The sequence below is a fragment of the Helianthus annuus genome, chromosome 13, assembly GCF_002127325.2.
Source record: "Helianthus annuus cultivar XRQ/B chromosome 13, HanXRQr2.0-SUNRISE, whole genome shotgun sequence".
NCBI classification, from domain to species: domain Eukaryota; kingdom Viridiplantae; phylum Streptophyta; class Magnoliopsida; order Asterales; family Asteraceae; genus Helianthus; species Helianthus annuus.
In genome coordinates, this window is record NC_035445.2 from 96,184,818 (window position 1) to 96,204,823 (window position 20,006).

Below are 20,006 nucleotides of genomic sequence, written 5' to 3' on the forward strand. Positions count from 1 at the left end.
CAAAGCAGATGTAAAGCCAGACCCTGTTATGACATCATGGCGTTTTGATGATGAAACAGACATGGTGACCGTTATATACGACAGCAGAGAGCAGGAAGTCTATTGGCTTGAAAACATCATGACAAAGCAGGGGCTTGGTTTCATGGAAGAATTGCATAACGCCACTTGTCTGAACACAGAAATGGACTCAAAATTGGAGTTAATGCAAGACATGTTCAAGTGGAGGCTTCAGAATCTTCAGGAACAAGAAGCCGATGAAGGTGAAGGTGATGACATGGATGAAGATCCAAATGAAGACTCCGAGGAAGAAGATGACGCAAGTGATGATACTTTTCGGATAAAGTACCTTCTGAAGAAGGGTTTTAATTTTTTTTCTACTGTGTAATCTTTTTTTTTAAGATAATTAAATGATACATTTCTCTATTTATTTGCAAAACGCCAAAAAATACTAAAAAAGGTTATTGCTTACAAAACGCTAGAAATAACAAAAAATATTTTTCCTGCTTAATATTTTATTTTCTCCGTTATTGTATTTTGTCATCTTGGTCTGCATAACACCATTTAAAAAAACGCCAAACTTAGAAGATGGGACGTCTATCACCTATAAACTGATAAAAGCTGATCAAAACAGTAAATACAAAACAGTAACTGAAAAGACGGTTACTTTATTACTATCATTTATTACAATAAAAAAATCTCGCCTAAACTACGCGCTAAAAAACTCCTATAAGAGAGGGGTCTATACACAATGAATTGATCACACCCAGAAAAACAAACGCCATATCCTCTAGAAACCACTCACTTTAAAACACCAAAAAATGTTAGTTAAAATAACCACAGGTGGCAAAACTTTCACTGAATGGATTCTTCTTCTGAGGGGGTTATCTGAATAATTTTTTGCTGAATGAGATGGACAAATATTCAAGAAAAAGAGACTGATGATAGTGATATGCCATCGTGTTAAAGCAACACAAATATATCCTCCTTAACAGCTTGTTGTAGCGTAATGTAGTTAGCGCAATTGTAACACCCCAAAACTCGGATTATTAAAACTAAATTAAATTAATTAAAAATTTAACTTAGTTAATGGAAAATGTTACAACTACTAGAAATAAAAAGGATAGTGTTTAAGTTTAATAAGTGAACAAACTTGAAGGGGGCAAAAGTGTAAAGTGTCAAAACTTACAATAATAAAAGAATAAAAACGAAATTAAACACACACATTGTGTGTGTTTGTCTGGTCGATCGAACAAGGTAGAAGAAAAGGGTGTAAACCCTAATTCACAAGAAACTTCCAATTGACAAAGAAAATTAGGCTCAAATCTGAAGCATGAACTAAGATTATGATCATTCAAGTGTTTTTCACACCAAGTAAGTTGAATTTTAGGTTTTGGTGATGTTTGATGACATAGGTTATGATTAATCCACGAAATTGTGCAAAATTGAGCATGAATATGTGTTATAATTGTTAGTGCACTACATCTGTCGACTTCGTCTTGTATCGAGTCTTAGTTTTAGTTTGTTAGATCAGGGCATGTTTTATGAGAAAATAGGATAGCATATAGGTTTAACCTGGTAGGTCCGCTTATGTGTCACTAGGAGGTCCGCTTATGTGTCAGGTCCGCTTATGTGTCACTAGGAGGTCCGCTTATGTGTCAGGTCCGCTTATGTGTCACTAGGACGTCCGCTTATGTGTCAGGTCTGCTTATGTGTCCATGTACCTTGGAGGGAACCTCAACACCTATAAATAGGTTCACATAAGCGAACTACAGGAAGTAGATCTTGTAACTCGTACCGAAGTGCTGCCGGATAGAGATTTGGATGTAAATTGTTATAAATCAATACAGAAAGCTGTTTAAAGTGATTTACAAGCTATTTCTACGTTGATTACTTGTTTTCCGCACCTGTAATTGACGAAAACTCCTCTGATAGACTCGTTCGGGTCAGAATTCGATCCTACAAGTGGTATCAGAGCTTCAGGAGGAGGAGTTCTATAGAGATTTGCTGGATTTCATCTAAAATTCTTACTTCTACACCTTCTTTCTTCATCAGAACGAGATTTTACAGTCGAAATTTTCTCAAAATTTCACATATTGTAGATAATTGATCATTGATAAATCCTTGAAAGTTTGAGGCTTAAATACGTACTAAAAATGGGTCAAATCAACATCCGAATAGGTTCCGCTTTTATGGACAGTTTGTAGATCCGCTTTTGTGACCATGTATTTTGATAGGTTCGCTCCAAATTCCTCTGTAGATTCGCTTATTTGAACACCTGGTTCGCTCATAGGTGCACTAAGTCTGTAGTTCCGTTCATTTGAACATTCTGGTCCGCTTATTCGAACATTCTGGTCCGCTTATTCGAACATTCTGGTCCGCTTATTCGAACATTCTGGTCCGCTTATTTGAACATTCTGGTCCGCTCATTTGAACATTCTGGTCCGCTTATTTGAACATCAGGAGTTCCACTTATTTGAACATCAGGAATTCCATTTATTTGAACATCAGGGTTCTACTATTGTGAATATCAGGATTTCATTTATTTGTCACTGATCTTGAAAAACTTGCTAAGTCAACATGGATTCTGAATTTTACAATGCGTTTGCTACAACTCCTACTACTCCATCCGACATTGCTAAGAACATGACAATGGAGAATGAAACCGGAACAATGCAAAAAACCCCGAAACTTATGGGAATTGAAGATTATCACGGGTGGAAGAAAAGGTTTGAGAATTGGGTGCAGGCGAATCATTTAAAAGCTTGGGAGAGCATCGAAACTGAATATGAGAGGCCAAAGAAGTCAGTGGGTGTTGATAAAATCATTTCAGAGTTCACTGAGCAAGAGGGAGAGAGGTATAAAGCAGAAAAGATGATGATCAATTTGCTACAACAAGCTGTTAAGGAGGATATATTTGTGTTGCTTTAACACGATGAAAATGCTTATTCTATCTGGGAAGCTCTTAAAAAGAAATTTGAGGGAAGTACTGAAATGTTACAAAGTAAAGCAGCTTTGTTGAAAAAGGAGTTTGAACTTTTTACGTGCATGCCTGGTGAAACAACGAAGACTCTTATTGAAAGATACTGTCATTTGGTTCGCACTATGTCACAGTTTAAAATTACAAAGACTCCAGCAGAATGGGTTGAAAAGCTTGCTGATGCGTTACCACAACAGGAATGGGGTACATATCTGATGATATTGGAGAATTCCGGACAGTTTAGCAGGTTATCGATTGCACAGTTTATAGAGAAGTTGGAGGCACAGGATCTGGAGCAGCAGAAAATTGCTAGAATGAACAGTTCTACTCATCAACAAGATATTAAATTGTACTATAAAGGAAATGTTCAAACTGCTGAAGCAAGTCCAAAGATACAAACTGCATTTAGTGCTGGAAATCAATCTACACCAAGCAGTCAAGGATCAGTCAACACTAGTGGGTTCTCAACAGTGAATCCTCCAAGTGTTCAAGTGCATCTGCTGGAAATGGGCATTTGATTCAGTGTAATGTAGCTCTACATCTTCAAAATAGTCAAAATTATTCTGAAGAAATTGTAAAGCATCATATGGGATTATTGGTCACAGCATTAGAGTCTTATGAAGGGTTGATTGCTGGAAGAATTGGTAATCCGATGCTCACAAAGGAAGATTATGACCAAATTGATGCAGAGGAGCTAGAACTGATGGATATTAAATGGGCCTTAGCGAGCGTTTTGAGGAGAGCAGAAAAGTTTAGATTGGTTACAGGAAGAACTGATTTCTTGGATGCAAATCTTTCTAATCTTGGATTTGATAAATCTAAAGTTGTTTGTTTTCGTTGCAGGGAGAAATGCCACTTTAAAAGAGAGTGCAAGAATCAGGAGCCGAGAGGAGCAAAGGAGTCATCTGGGAAAGATGATTATTATAGGAAAACCATTTATCAGCAAATCACTCATCAGCCGCATCAACAAAAAGAAGCTCAAACGACACATGAAAAAATGATAGAGGATGCAAACAGGAAAGCTTATTATGGCATCGTTGATCAAGAAGATGAGAGAATGGCTGAAGGTTTTAGCTGGGATAAGTTTATTCCAGCTGATCCAAATGTTCAAGCTTTTATTGCACATATTGTTCGACAGCCAGATATGCTGAAAGAATGGATGGAAGTGTTATCTGATGAAGAGAAAAGTGAAGATGAAGGATCTGTTTCATCTAAAAATAGTTCATCAGAATCAAGTGATAGGGATGAAGAAATGGAACAGATAAATCTTGGGAAAACACATTTATCTTCTGACACTTTTGAATTTTATTTTGTAGAAAAGTTGAAGAAATTGAAAGAGAAGAAAGTTGCAAAAGAATTGAAAGAAGTCAAAGTGGTTGAGAAGATTGTGGAAATTGAAAAGATAGTTGAAGTCGAGAAGATCGTTGAAATCACAAAACCCTGTCTTACATGTTTAGAGTCTTGTAAACAATGTATAGAGAAAGACGAGAGGTTTAGTGAGTTAGAAAAGTTGAAAGAACAATTGTTATTTGATGTAAAGAATTTGAAAAAGTCGTATGATGTATTGAACAGACATGTGAATAGTCTGGAGAAGACTACTAACTCTGAAAGAGAGAAAGCTTTGAAAATGATGAATGCTACCATGATGACAAAGCAGAAAGAGATCAACATGTACATAGAAGAATGTGCAAAGTGGAAGAAAGAGTTGGATAGTGAAGCAGCTGAAAATGAAAGAATCAGAAGATTGCTGCAAAGTTACAAAGGCTGTGACTACATAATTGATAGAATTTATCCAACAGTTGAAGGATTTGAAGCATTTAAAGGTGAAGAAACAAAGCCAAAGAAGGAGGATACTGGTAAGAAACAGGGTATCTGTTATAATAAGTGTCCGCCTCTGATTTGGGAAGGGTACTCGCCTAGAAAACCTAATGAAGAAGAACTAAAACAGGCGGTCAATATTAAGCTAGAATCCGAGATAACCGATGTTTTACCAGACAATATTGATGTCACGTTCACAGCGTCTGACACAGATCATGAGTCAGAACTGATAAAACGAGTGGTCGATCAGGTGTTGGATAAGGATGAGGAGTTAGAGTCAAAGTCCGAGTCCGAAAGTTCGTGTCAGTCAGTCGGGAGTTCAAATTCGTCCGAAAAGAGTTCGAAATCATCGGGAAAACGGGTTTATAGTAAAGAATTTTTGCTGTCAAAATCTAATTTGAATGATGAAACGTTTGAAGTTGCATATACTTTGAATGATTCTGACAAATTATATTTTGATAAGGAGTTTCCAATAAGAGGTGTTAAAACTGAATTGATAAAAAAGGTTTTTAAACTAACAGAAATTAATATTTCTGAAATAAAAGATGAAAATCTTAATGTAAAACCTAAGCCTTACACCTCAAGAGTACAATAAAGATTAAACAAGAAAAAAGGTTACAATTCTGGTTACGGTTTTCAAAAGAAACCAAACCAAAATCGTAGCTACAAAAAGAAAGGACTTGGTTTTATTCCACCAGAAAACTATAAAAATGAAAAATTTTCTAAAACAAATACAAAATTTGTTTCAGGTACAAGCTCGGAAGAGGAAGCAAAGAGCCCATTATGGAAACAATCTAACCAAGAATTTCTTGCCGAGAAGAGAAAGAATGGAGCTTATGTGAAGAAAGAGACAAGAACCTGTTTCCGATGCAATGAAGCTGGTCACATTGCATGGAACTGTCCGAAAGCGACAAACACAAAACAGGGAGTTTCCGAAAAACTGAAACAAGTTGTTGTTGATAAAACCGAAACACCGACTGAAAAATTTAAAGTTTTCAAAAATTCAACATTTGAAGTTGGTGAGTGTTCGAAGAGATTTTACAGGCGTAGTGTGAAACTTGACAACCAAAAATGGGTTGTTGAGAAATCTGATGTAAAATCTGGTGATGAATCTGATTCCACAAAATCAGAGGAGCCACAGTTTGATGAGAGTGATGAAAACTCAGTTCCTTCAATGGATGATGAGAACTTTCCACCATTGAGGACTGAGAATTTTAAAAGAAAAGTTGGAAAGACTGAAATCTCAAATCAGGGTTATTCTGAAAAGGATAATTTTGATGTTGAGAAAACATTTAATGGGAAAGTAAAGAAGATTTTCGGAAAAAATGGTTGATGGGAAGGTGAAAGGGGTAAAGGATTTCTACGCTAAAAAGAAAGCAACTTACTCCCCAACAAAATCTGAATTGAAATCACCCAAGGCTGGCCAGGCTTGGGTGGACATTTTCTTTGCTTGAAAAACCTGACTTGCCGGAGATCCCAAGTTTGTAATCGTGGATCAGGAATCGGCATCTTTCATGTTTAATAAGGTTGTTTTGAAAATGCTTGAAATTGTTAAAATTTTACAGGTTGAATGACTACACCAGAGCTTCCTGGTTGGTAAGTGCGAAGCAGGAATCGGCACTTTGATGGGTAAAATGTAGATGACTCATTCCTACAATTGGTATTGATTGGTTATACCTACAAGTGGTTATTGTTACAAGTGGTTTAGAGGTTGCTTGACTGCAAACAGTGAATCAAGGACATTAAGTTGTACTTGATTTACTACATTTGATAAAACTGACAAGATGATGAACCATATCCCCGTACTTAAACAAGTAGTAAACTTACAAGTGGTAAAAACAAACTTATTTTCCGGAAAAATCATTTTGATTAAAACAAACTTAAGTGTTTTGAAATCTAAATGAGAAAATGGTTTGTGAAAGGGGGAGTTCAGATTGTTTATGCCTAGTGAATGGCGAATTGAGGCGATTTGATATCGGTTGTCATGTTTCTGTACAGTTTGTTTTGAATTTTCTTCAAGTGGGTCAAGAGCTTAGATAGTTTTCAAATTTCTTTAATGTGTTTGCATTTTAGGGGGAGTAGAAAATTTCAGAAAATCCAAAAACATTAGAAAATTTGAAAAAGCCAAAAACATGATAAAATTCAAAATGAGTTTCGTTGTGAAAAGAGGAAATGATAGTACATCAGTGGACTGTCACAACATGCTAAAGTATTGGAAAGTTAAAATGTGATAAACAATCTCACTGCGGATATGCCAGTAGGTTTTTACACATTTAGTAGATTGTGACGAGATATAAACCTAAAAATTCAAACTTGCTTATTCTGTGGGTAACAACATCTTGGATATATAGGTAACCCCTGAAATCTTGTTTGAAAGGTCCCTTATTCTGAGATACTAGGTCTTTATGCTCAGTGATATCTGGGGTATTATCCCGGGACTTCTGTTGTATGGAAATACTGACCTAGTCCCCGGATAATGCTTTCCGCAAATGCTTGAAACATAGCATCGCCCTCAGCAAGCTGATGAAACAATAAAATTGATAGTCGCTGCTGTTTTAATTCAAAAGATCCTCTAAAGGGGACACACCGAAAAGTCGAAGCCGTCATCTCTTTGCGTATACGGAAGTATCGACCTGAGCTCTCACGGCCCTCACATTTAACCCCTGAACAGATATCATCTGTGGTATACTCACCTGTAAGACTGAATATTGGGATCTGGATACGGGTGTATATTCAAGTGATGGGACACACGGATAAGTTTAAGTTCTTAAAACATTAACATCGTATCTCGGATCAGTTGAACTTTGCGTGAAAATTTAAGTGGACCAGTATACTGACAATCTAAGTGAATTGTTTAAAACTTAAAATGAAATGAAGCTTAATGGTGTTGGTGATGTGTCTCAAAAACTGATATGATCCTCTTACACGAACTCACAAAAATATTGTTTGTAAATATTTCTTTACTGCATTTTATATTTTTTTATTTCAAAATCCAAAAAGATTTTCAGTGTGTTTTAGCATAAAGTTTCAGAAAACTCAAAAAGATTTTTGACAACTGATATTGGAAAGCTGATTTTCAAAATTCTGAGTGCTAAACATGATGAGTATAATTTGAGGGGGAGTTAGTTTTAACACTGATTATTTTTTATCAAACCTTCAAATGGTTCATCAGATTGAAAAATCATTTTGTTTGGGTTTTGAGAGTGAGTCTGAGTCAGTGAAAGTTTATGATTAAAATATGTATGTGAGAGAAATTTACTTTGAGGTAAAGCTTATGCAGGTCAAGATGAGCCAGGTTATTCGTTTCTGAGATCTGAGCTAGATGAGAGCCAGGTTCCAATACCTGAGGACTCTGATTGGAGATAGCCAGGCAATGATCTTGAGACATGAAGAGCCAAGCTGATTGATATTGAGAAGCTGTTAGATGGAAAGCCAGACAACGATCCTAAAGTTGATGATGCTGATGAACTGAAGAAATGCCAGCATATCGCAAGGGGGAGTCTGAAGACCTGCAAGAAAAGATTGAGAAAGAGAAGCCCAGAAACAGATCAAGACTGAAGATGTGAAGACATGACATTGTCAAAGACTCGACACTGCGACTCGTCAACATCTGAGGGGGAGTCTGTTAGTGCACTACATCTGTCGACTTCGTCTTGTATCGAGTTTTAGTTTTAGTTTGTTAGATCAGGGCATGTTTTATGAGAAAATAGGATAGCATATAGGTTTAACCTGGTAGGTCCGCTTATGTGTCACTAGGAGGTCCGCTTATGTGTCAGGTCCGCTTATGTGTCACTAGGAGGTCCGCTTATGTGTCAGGTTCGCTTATGTGTCAGGTCCGCTTATGTGTCAGGTCCGCTTATGTGTCACTAGGAGGTCCACTTATGTGTCAGGTCCGCTTATGTGTCCATGTACCTTGGAGGGAACCTCAACACCTATAAATAGGTGCACATAAGTGAACTACAGGAAGTAGATCTTGTAACTCGTACCGAAGTGCTGCCGGATCGAGATTTGGATGTAAATTCTTATAAATCAATACAGAAAGGTGTTTAAAGTGATTTGCAAGCTATTTCTACGTTGATTACTTGTTTTCCACACCTGTAATTGACGAAAACTCCTCTGATAGACTCGTTCGGGTCAGAATTCGATCCTACAATAATCCTCATATAGAACATGTGTTGTGAAAGATTTTGAGTGATAGGATGATTAGAATTGAAACCCCTTCTAGTGGTAAAGATGATGACATAGGTGAGTCAAATGGTTGTTCGTTATCGAGTACAATGGTGTATGCTAATAAGAATATGATGATAATAACATGAAAGTGTAGGAGCCATGTCAACATGGACATGAGCATGGAAGGGCAATGGGTCAAGGGTAAATACGGAAGCTATGCACGAACTCGGACGCACGAGGTAAGTGACTTCCGACTCACTTATTAGTATGTGTAGGGAGTTATTTAATGTTTACGAATGTGAAGAGGTCACGTATGATTAAGTAATAACTGGAGTCACTAAGGTAGGAATGATTGTTGGAACTGAAAGTAGCTAGTTACGTCGGAAATAAAATGGTGGAATTCGAACGGGTTGAATAATGGCATGAAGGATCTATAAGCCTTTTTCTTATAATTCAGCTTTTGATGTGAGTTAGGATGGTAAACAAATCTGTATTTAAATTACGGACGCGTAGAAACAAGAATTACACAAAACGGATGTTTAGATCAAAAGTACTGAAAGTTTCAAGTTGAGATTTGGTTGAAAACATGCTGGGCAAAAAGTCAACAGCAAAACCAAACATTCTGTCAAAAGTAGGGTGTCGCGTCACGCGACGACGAACCCCCAATACAGTCGTGCAACACGATCGGTGTCGCGCCCCGCGAGAGCCGGGGGCCGTATCTGTCGCGGTCCGCAAGGAAGCCACAAGCTGGCATTTGTTGTTTTCTTGTTTGTTTCGCATCCGGACTCGATGTTTTGAATGAATTTTAAAGTCTCATAATTTATTTTAAAGCCGGTTTTGAACATAAGTGATGTTATAAGCCTCCGGATAGTGAAAGTATGGATTTTTCTTCGTGTTAGTGAAGGAAATCTATAAGTAAACGAGCCTAGGAACGAGTAGGTATGAAGGATGATAAGTATAAAACTTATAGTATGGAAAGTTGTGATTATGACAAGAAGCATAGGTATATATGAATAATACTGGTAAGCGAGAGCTCGTATGTATGTGTGCGTATATGAATGTGTGCGTATATATGTAGGTGTATATGTTTGTATGTACGTAGGAATTAGGAATGTATGCATGTATGAATGTAATTTGCTATGAATGCACATAGGAATTAGTATACATATATAAGTGCAAGATGTTATAAATATCTGAAGGAATGGTTTCATTATGTTTGGGCATTGATGATTGCTAATGGTGTGCCTTGAGATTGGAATGTAATGCAGGTATAAGAACATCGGGTTCATGAGGTATCGAAGTCGAACTCGGAACAAGAAAATACGAGAGGATAGTTGAAGGAATCAAAGTTTATATTGTTGAATGTTATTCGATATTAAATTATATGAGAATAATGTCATATGACCTCGTTAACGACTAATGGTTAAGTTGTATGTGATGTCCACAGGGACTACACGGATTTCTTCTACCACTAACGAAGAGAAACGGACGTAGATCGAGTCGAGAGCAAGGATTGTACGGAAAAGAACGGTCACATAGTTTCATTAATATATTTCTTTGAAGCGTTAATATAATGTAATCTTGTAAATACTTTCTAATAAATGTTTGACATTTTGTATTTGAGCCTTCATGTAGTAATGTGTCTAATATGGAAAGAATTTTAAGGCTTCCGTTGCGTCGTTTTTAAGTTATTACGTGTTAGGATGTTACAAGTTGGTATCAGAGCCCCGGTTTGAGGGAAATCAAGTAGGAGGTAAATACTTGAACTCAAACCTGTGTGCTCTTGTGACAAGGAACACGTACAATCTAAGACTCGATCAAGATCTTAAGGTAGAAGCGAATGTAAATATGTATTTAAGTATGTATATAAAGAAAACTAATAGTATATTATGTGTAAGGTAAGCATAATTGTTTGGAGAGGATGATCCGCGAATGCGGTCTATGACCGACACCAAGGCATGTAATAAGACAAATTGAGCCCAAGTACGTAAATTTAATATGTGGGTGCATGTAATGGTAAAACCTATCAAGGGAAGGAAAATTTTAAATGAGAGATAATAATGGAATAGTAATGAAGTTTTGGAAAATGTTACACGTGCTAAAACCTTATTCTTCGGACATAAGGTGATGATTACACGAAGACACAGAACTAGTATGTGGATTGTGTACCTGGCCAGTACACAAGAAACATATGACGTTCGTGAGACCGTGATAATTGTTACAGGTATGTCCGGTAGAATTAGGTAGTAGGTGAACGTGAGGGTGAAGGGAATAGTAAGACTCTCAAGAAATTGAGAGTACTAAATATGAAAAAAAAGTATGAATGATATTTTATAATCCGCGAGGCGGATTCGAAACATAGAAGGAATGAAGGATATGAATGAAATGTTAGAATCCGCGAGACGGATTCGAAACATAGAAGGAATGAAGGATACGAATGACATGTTAGAATCCATGAGACGGATTCAAGACATAGAAAAGAATGAAAAGTTTAAATTCGTAAGTAAGTACGGACCAAACAACTAAATATTCTATAAAGCGGATATGATTCAAGGTACGTTTTTAAACTTATATATATATATGTATATATATATATATATATATATATTTATGCAAATGCGTTGTATGCAAGAATGGTTGAAAGGATAAATGGATCATACGGGTCAGATGGCGATCGCCATTTGAACTCGGTATTTAATGCTTTGATTTGTCAAGTTTCATACTTATAGGTGGGCTTCATGAATGGGCACGTAATGTCACTAATTGGAAAGAAATAACCATCGTAAGGTATGAATAACGAATCAATGGATTTTACTTGAGTCAGGTATGTATAAAAGGGTTATGCTTTTAATAGGAGCTTATTACTTGACTAAAGATGGATGTGTCATAATAGGATAATTGATACGCATATGCAAGAATGTATTTATAAATTAGACTTCCGAAAAGTCGAACAGAGTAAAATGATGATTAATAAGGCAAGCAATAAAATGAAGGTAAGAAAATAATTATAGTTTGACTTTTGAAAAGCCGAATAAAGATGAATTGTTAATAATAGAGTTAGTAATAAAAGAACGGATAGAGCAGTTTGGTCCATTAAGTAAGCAAGTATAAATCATTGAAAACGGTTAATGTGGCAAGAAGCTTTAGCGGTAAGAAATAAAACTTGGATAAGTTACATGCGTGAAATACGTTAGTACTCAACCCTTGAGAGTCAAAGTGAATGACGGGTTACGACTCGGACGGAAGGTTTAAGTTTTAATGAAAAGGACAAGTATTTGTAAGAAGCACTAAAACATGAAGCGATGAAATTGTATATATGCTTGAATTGACAAGAAGTACAAACGTGTACTTCGTTATGTGTATTTATAATAAGAAAGAAGTGGCAGTTTGATTTTGAAAAGTCAAACTGCAGAACTTGACAAATAAGCTAAGGAACTGCAAAAGAACGGTTATGTATTGAACCATCGTGAACGGGTCAAACAACTAAAATAATATGTTAAGAAATGGTCACGTATTGACCTGCTTTGAACATGTAAAACGCACTAATGTTTTAAAAAGGAATCGAGAAAGGATAAATATGTAAATAAGGTGATGTAATAAGCATCATGTTTGAGTGAAATCGAATGAAATGTGTAAACCCCTAGTCTTATAATGAGAATGGCAGGAATCATGATGTGATAATCAAGGACGGCGAAAGAATGCTCATGAGCGGAAGCTCATCACACGGATGAATCAGGTTAATCCAGAGATGGTACGAATGGTAATGGAGAGGGCCGGTTCGCTTTTACATGTCGAAGCACTACGCCAAAGTAGTAAGGTTAGCGAATTGTTTAATATCTAAATGTAATTATATAGCTATGGGTTGAAAAAGTACTTTCGTATGAAATAATGTAGAGCAGAATGTGTTATGAAAAGGAAGGCTTGGCTTTTGGAAGTTGATTTAGAATGAGTTTTAGTTCAGGCTTATGTAGTAAGCAGTGCATGTATGAGTAAAAAGGTAGAAATAAAACTCCAGGGATAAGTGTAACTATTAGAACTAATACTAACGGTGAAATGTGTTAGTAAGTTGATATGAACTTCAAATTGTTGTAATGTAAATCATGGTATTAGATTCTTTAGGTTGCTACTAGTTTGCACACTTTAGTTTAAGTACGATAATGTGATGAGTCGAAAATTTAAGAAGAAATTGATAAAGAATGGAAATGTAAAGTATGTGTAGTTGACCGGTTACGAACGGGTAAATGTGATGTAGAAAGCATAATGAAGAAATTGTATAAGTAGTGACTCGTTGTAATGGGTCGCAAGGGATGAAATTATGATAATGATAAAAAGGTATGTATTGACCCGTTATGGACAGATTAATTAAGACAAGCATGATGGTTTATGATAATGGTCAAAACTTTGACCCGTTATGAACGGGTCGGATGGACTATATGTTTGATGCTAAAGGAATGATACGTACAAATCTGGGTAGGTTGATTTATTGGAAGAATGGAAAAAGGATTTCTAGAAATAATGTTCTTAAAGTTATGACATAATGGATAAACCGATATTGATGAAGTAGGTTTCGAGGACGAAATCTTCTTTAAGGGGGTAGATTTGTAACACCCCAAAACTCGGATTATTAAAACTAAGTTAAATTAATTAAAAATTTAACTTAGTTAATGTAAAATGTTACAACTACTAGAAATAAAATGGATAGTGTTTAAGTTTAATAAGTGAACAAACTTGAAGGGGGCAAAAGTGTAAAGTGTCAAAACTTACTATAATAAAAGAATAAAAAAGAAATTAAACACACACATTGTGTGTGTTTGTCTGGTCGATCGAACAAGGCAGAAGAAAAGCTTGTAAACCCTAATTCATAAGAAATCTTCCAATTGACAAGGAAAATTAGGCTTAAATCTGAAGCATGAACTAAGATTATGATCATTCAAGTGTTCTTCACACCAAGTAAGTTGAATTTTAGGTTTTGGTGATGTTTGATGACATGGGTTATGATTAATCCGCGAAATTGTGCAAAATTGAGTATGAATATGTGTTATAATCCTCATATAGAACATGTGTTGTGAAAGATTTTGAGTGATAGGATGATTAGAATTGAAACCCACTTCTAGTGGTGAAGATGATGACATAGGTGATTCCTCCATGTTAAAAACCTTGCTTATTATTGTTAGATAGGTTGATTATAGTGTGAACTTAAGTTGATTCTTGTTGAAATCGACGAATATGTATGAACTAGTAGGGTAATGCATAAAGTACTTGTACCATGTGCTTTATTGGTAGTATGCACACCAAGTGTATGATGAAATGTCTAAGTGATGTTAGGATGTGAGATTTGTATGAAACGGCTTGACATTTATGAATAAATTGTGGGATGACGAGGTTAGTAGTAAACTAACTTGAATAATGTGCCTTAGATGGAATTCGTTTGAGTATTCAGAGGAGTGTATGCTTTGACAAAATTATGCATTAGGAACTTGTATCTTGTGCTTGAATGGTGTGATGCTCACCATGGGTTGGAGTGATTGATCTATGGTGATTAAAAGTGAACGTGTACGAAATGTGAAACGAATAAGCTTATTGGTAAGTGATAATGTTGGAATTATGTCGTATTGTTACCGTGGATGATATTGCCAATTGTAGAATCACAAAGCATTAGCATGTGAAAGTATGAGTATGTGTATATAATTGAACGATCAAGTGGTTGTAAACACATTTCGTTATGAGTAGGAAATTGTATATAGTGTCGATTGTATAGCCTAATATAATGTCGTGAATGTATGAGGTCAAGCCGAAAGTTAATCTGATAAACCGTTGACTTCGGATAGTCAACTACGCATACAAAACATTGCTAGACTTGTTGTCGCAATTGTAAGATTCTAGATAGTCTTATGGTACATGGTATATAAATACGTGTTATATGGAATGACATGATGGATTATACGGATTTGAAAGGTTGTGAAATCGGGTATATGTTCTATGCTTGTTAGGATTGACTAATGCAAGTTGAATGTAAAATTTTGCAAATGGTATGTTCATTATCGAGTACAATAGTGTATGCTAATAAGAATATGGAATCAAACCATATGTTAAAACGGTAAAAGAAGTTAACTCCTAGGCGAGTTCAAGATGCCCTCCTTTTTTCAGTTTTTCGGGGTGATATACATGCTACCTTAAACAATACTACTCATCTGAGTACTTGATTGCTATTATGTGACTATTGATTTATTAATGTTAAATAAATGTTGATTGAGGCTAAACAATTTGAAAAATGACGTAAGAGATTGAATGTATCCCCTAAGAGCGACGGTGTAGCCAACATAGAGTCTTATACCTGCAGTGTAAGCTTGTTTGGCTTTGAATCTGGCAATTGGCAGTGAAGTTCGCCTCATTTTTATGTTTTATTAATGATTGAAATTGATGTGTTTAGTTTCGCTAAAGTGTGACTTGATGTTGCCTATCAAAATGTTTAATTCAAAATGATAAATCCTTGGTTTTAGTTTAAAATATGACTGACTCAGCATAGCTATCTTTTTGACGTGCATGTAAGGTTGACAAGTTCATACTTCATGAGAAGCCCACAACATGGAATGGAGGCTCCCCTAGTTAGTGGTCTGACATCTTATCTACCCTAGTTGACCCTTGTATGTTAATAGAATTAATGATTTCTTCAAACTTGATGAATTGATGTAATTGATACTTAATGTTTTGATGCACTTTCCGTTATAATTAACGAATATTATTGATTTAAGAACTATGTTTTAATGTGATGATCCAACTGTGAGGTTTTCTGGGTTCAGGATCTTTCAATCAAAATTATTGTTCATGTCTATACAAGGAGTAATAACACGAAATGATCAAATCAGACTATCAGAACTATAATCCAGGATTCAACATTTACTTCTATCTACATGTCATTGAATGTGAAGTACATTGATTCCTGTAGTCGCATGTTTTTTTTTTTTTTGTAGTTTTAAAACGCGATACTATTTTATGTTCTTTGATTGATTCATCTTTCTAGACTTTAAACTTGCTCCGAAACCACCATAGGTTTTCTTTTTATTCACGATGTTGTAGGCAACATTCTTCCTCAAATACTTTCTCACGGCACCTAGAACCTGTTGATCCAATAATTCTCTATCCTTTTGTTCTCATCCTCTCATGTTATAATCATGAAAGGCTCAAACAATATCTTACATATGGTAAAAAAAAACCACATACACATACTTCTACACTTGTCTTTTTTCTTTGAACAATTTATTTTCTTTTAAACCTTGTCGTCTATGAGACTTGAATCCAAAATGTTCGCTTTCTCAATTTAGGTGTTTAATGATTTTGTCTTTCCCAATAAACCACCACCCCCATTGGTTCAACCTTGTCTTTTGAAAACCAAAATCATGATCATCAAATTGAGTTAAATGTCATTTTAGTCCCTGTGGTTTGGGTCCTTTTGTCAGTTTAGTCCAAAGGTTTTATTTTTCGCCTGTGAGTCCAAAAAGGTTTCATCGTTGCCATTTTAGTCCACTGGGTTAACTTCATCCATTTTTTATGTTAACGAGATGGGCAATTCGGTCATTTTATATGTAATTGATCTGTTAACTAGAAGGGCAATTCGTAGGGGTGTTCAAAACCGGATATCCGAAAATTCGGATATCCGAATTTCGGATATCCGAAATTTTCAGATACCAGATTTCACTATCCGAATCCGTATCCGAAATTTCGGATATCCGAATTTCGGATATAAGAAATTTCGGATACGGATTCGGATAGTAAATCGGATATCCGAAAATCCAACTTTTTATTTAATTTTTATTTTTTTATTATTTTTTTCATATTCGGAAACGGATATTTTGGATATTTTCGGATATCCGAATATAAGTTTTCGGATATTTTTCGGATATTTCGGATATTTTTCGGATATTTCGGATATTTTTCGGACATTTTCGGATATTTTTCGGATATTTCGGATATGTTCGGATACTTCGGATATTCGGATATCCGAAAAAAATGAAAATTAAATTTTCGGATATTTCGGATATCCGAAATATCCGAAAATTTTGAAAATCACTATCCGAATCCGAATCCGAAAAATTCGGATATCCGAATTTCGGATATCCGAAATTTCGGATATCCGATTTTTCGGATATTTCGGATTCGGATATCGGATATTTCGGATCGGATTTTCGGATACGGATACTTTTGAACACCCCTAGCAATTCGGCCATATAAAATGACCAAATTGCCCTTCTCGTTAACAAAAAGTAGATTAAGTTAACTCAGTTGACTAAAATGGCAACGGTGAAACCTTTTTGAATCCATAGGCGAAAAATAAAACTTTTAGACTAAACTGACAAAATAACTCAAACCATAGGAACGAAAATGGGATTTAAGTCCATCAAATTCATCAATCTTTTTCTTCACATTTTTTTGTCATTTGCTTTAAAACAAAAATGATTAAGGTAGACACACCCTTAGGGGACATGGGATGTGATGAGATGGCAGTCACTTGAAAATGGAAAATTTACACAGATTGAGGAGAAATACAGAGAAGAAAAACAAACAATTAGTTATGCAAAAGCAACCGAGGAAAATGGAAACCTTACGGAACATTGGAGCTATATTCCTTATTAAAATATACATATTATTAAATCAAAACTTAAGTTCTTAAGTACGCAAAGTTATTTTAGACCAAGATAATATTCTTTTTCTTCTCTACAATTCTCCGATCAAAAAGATGATAAAAATGATACCTGTCACCCACTCTATACTATACAACCAAAATTAAAATGATCAAAACTATAAAAACTTGTTTAAAAATTATTCCAACTCAATTTTATTAAACGAAATCATCCCCTAAACCCATAGATTCTTCTCCCTTGTTTGCAGGTTTGATTAACTTATAATTCTCTTCCTTAGTTTCTTCGCTGTCAGCATCATCCTTACCAATGTCACCACCACCACAACCACCGTGTGTAAGCTCCTTAGCTCTCTCCGCTTCAACCACCCAATCCGTCCGCCCCAACACCACCAGCATCACCACCACACAAGACATCTGAGCCGCCAGCATCCCTAGCCACAACCCTTTAAAATCATATTTCAACCAGAATCCCAAAACCACAGCCACAGGCATGCCCACAAGATAAAAACATCCCAGGTTAATATTCGCCCCGATTTTCGGCCTGGCTGTCCCTCGCAAAACACCGCAACCGGTCGTCTGTGGGCAGTTTCCGAGCTCGCATAACCCGATTATCGGCAAAACCAACGATGTTAACGCTATGATATCTTTATCTTGTGTGAAAATAACCGCCCATAAGTTCCGTACACTGGTAGCAAACAAAAGAGCTGAAAAACCCAAAACAAAGCTGCAACATATTCCAACAACGGCTGCTAGTTTTGCTTTACGTGGTTGACCCGCTCCCAACTCGTTACCAACCCGAGTTGACACACTAAAACTCAAAGATGAGGGGAATATGTATATTAACGCGGTGGTTTGGATCAATATACCCATTGAAGCCACGGTGGCTTTAGGGTTAACTAGTAGCCCACATAACAAGATCATAATCTCGTACCACCACCATTCGAGACAGACTGATACACAACTCGGAAGCGCTAAGTTTAAAAGCATGTTCCAGTTTTTAAAACATGAGTTTGACATGCCTGCCCATGTTTTTTTGTAAACACCGGAGATTATTATGTAAAGGATTAAAGATGCTACGAAGTTGAAGTTGGTACAAACACTGCTGATAGCGACACCTTTGATTCCCATTTGAAGCTTTGTGACGAGAAAATAGTTGATGGGTATGTGAAGAATGATTGAAAAAGATGCACAATATGTTAATGGTAGGGTTATGGATTGAGAACGAAGGTAGATTCGTAATGGGTGTAAGAAAGATTGAAGGAAAAGGTCAGGGAGGTTATAAAGAAGATAGCTTTGTGCCATTGTGGCGATTTCTTGATCTTGCCCACAAAAAATCAAGATTTTTTTCATGCTGATCCACAAAATGGATATGGGTAATGAAGTGAAGAGTAGAAGGAGAATGGCTCTTTGTAAGCATAGGCCGAGACCTTTGTGTTTTCCGGCGCCAAACGCTTGGGCGCAAATGGGCTCCATTCCCATGGCAAGGCCAGAGAGAATGGAGTATCCGGTGATGTTGGCAAAGCCAACAGCGAGTGACCCCCCGGCGAGAGACAACTCGCCGAGGTGTCCAAGAAAAAGCATGGAGATCATTGACCGGGAATACATTAGTATCCCGGTCAGGATCATGGGAATTGCGATGTGGGATATCTCAATGGCTTCTTGGATTGCTAATGAGATTTGGGATTTGTGGGGCTTGACATGATTAAGTGTTGGTGGTGGTAATGTTGGTTGGTTGTTTTCAGTGGTTTTGGGGATCAAATGATTGAAGATTTCGGATTGTTCGTGGGTTGAGTCACATTTGACATAGGAATGTGATGAAGTTTGCTGACACATGATTCTGTTTTTGTATGTATTGAGAAAGAGGGAGTTGCAGGGGTTGAAGTGTAGGTGTCGTCGGTATTTATAGAAGCCCGAGTACGGCTTTAATATATTTGGTGGCTTTTGTCTATATCTAATTAGCTCATGGACCAAATTTATTTTATATGTATTATGTGTAATTGTAATATACTATATATGCTTCTTTGCATGCATGTATCTATCAATACATGTGGTGTTAATTAGTTGTAATATCAATATACCATGGAATAAATATACAACTCTTTTTATCAAACAAAAACAGAATGATGTCTAATTTGTACAATAAAAAATAATAGTAATATTCTTGTCATATGCAAATTGACAACAAGAGACAAAAACGGAATAAAAATAGTTAAGAAATAATAGTATCGTCGATGAAATGTAAGTTTGATTCCATATACAGTTTAGTAAAATTAATGATTATCATAAAATACATAAATTAAAAAAAAAAATAGAAACTGATAACGATTGTTCAAAGATAGGCTTACAAGTATCATAGTTTATGCATCCTTTTTAAGAAAAGTAATAATCATGATTGAAAAATGT

The 20,006-nt window shown here is 36.0% G+C and overlaps 1 protein-coding gene across 1 annotated transcript; it reads right to left on the reverse strand.

Annotated features, from left to right (window-relative positions):
* Nucleotides 1-17,642: 17,642 nt before the first annotated feature.
* On the reverse strand, nt 17,643-19,466 carry LOC110898765 (protein DETOXIFICATION 49). Its single transcript, XM_022145602.2, has one exon. The coding sequence runs from the start codon at nt 19,434-19,436 to the stop codon at nt 17,802-17,804; it is 1,635 nt and encodes a 544-aa protein (XP_022001294.1). The 5' UTR covers nt 19,437-19,466; the 3' UTR covers nt 17,643-17,801.
* Between the last annotated feature and the right edge of the window lie 540 nt (nt 19,467-20,006).

What these genes read in the sequence shown, in the direction of transcription:
- LOC110898765 (XM_022145602.2), bottom strand. Translation starts at nt 19,436, where the DNA reads ATGTGTCAGCAAACTTCATCACATTCCTATGTCAAATGTGACTCAACC.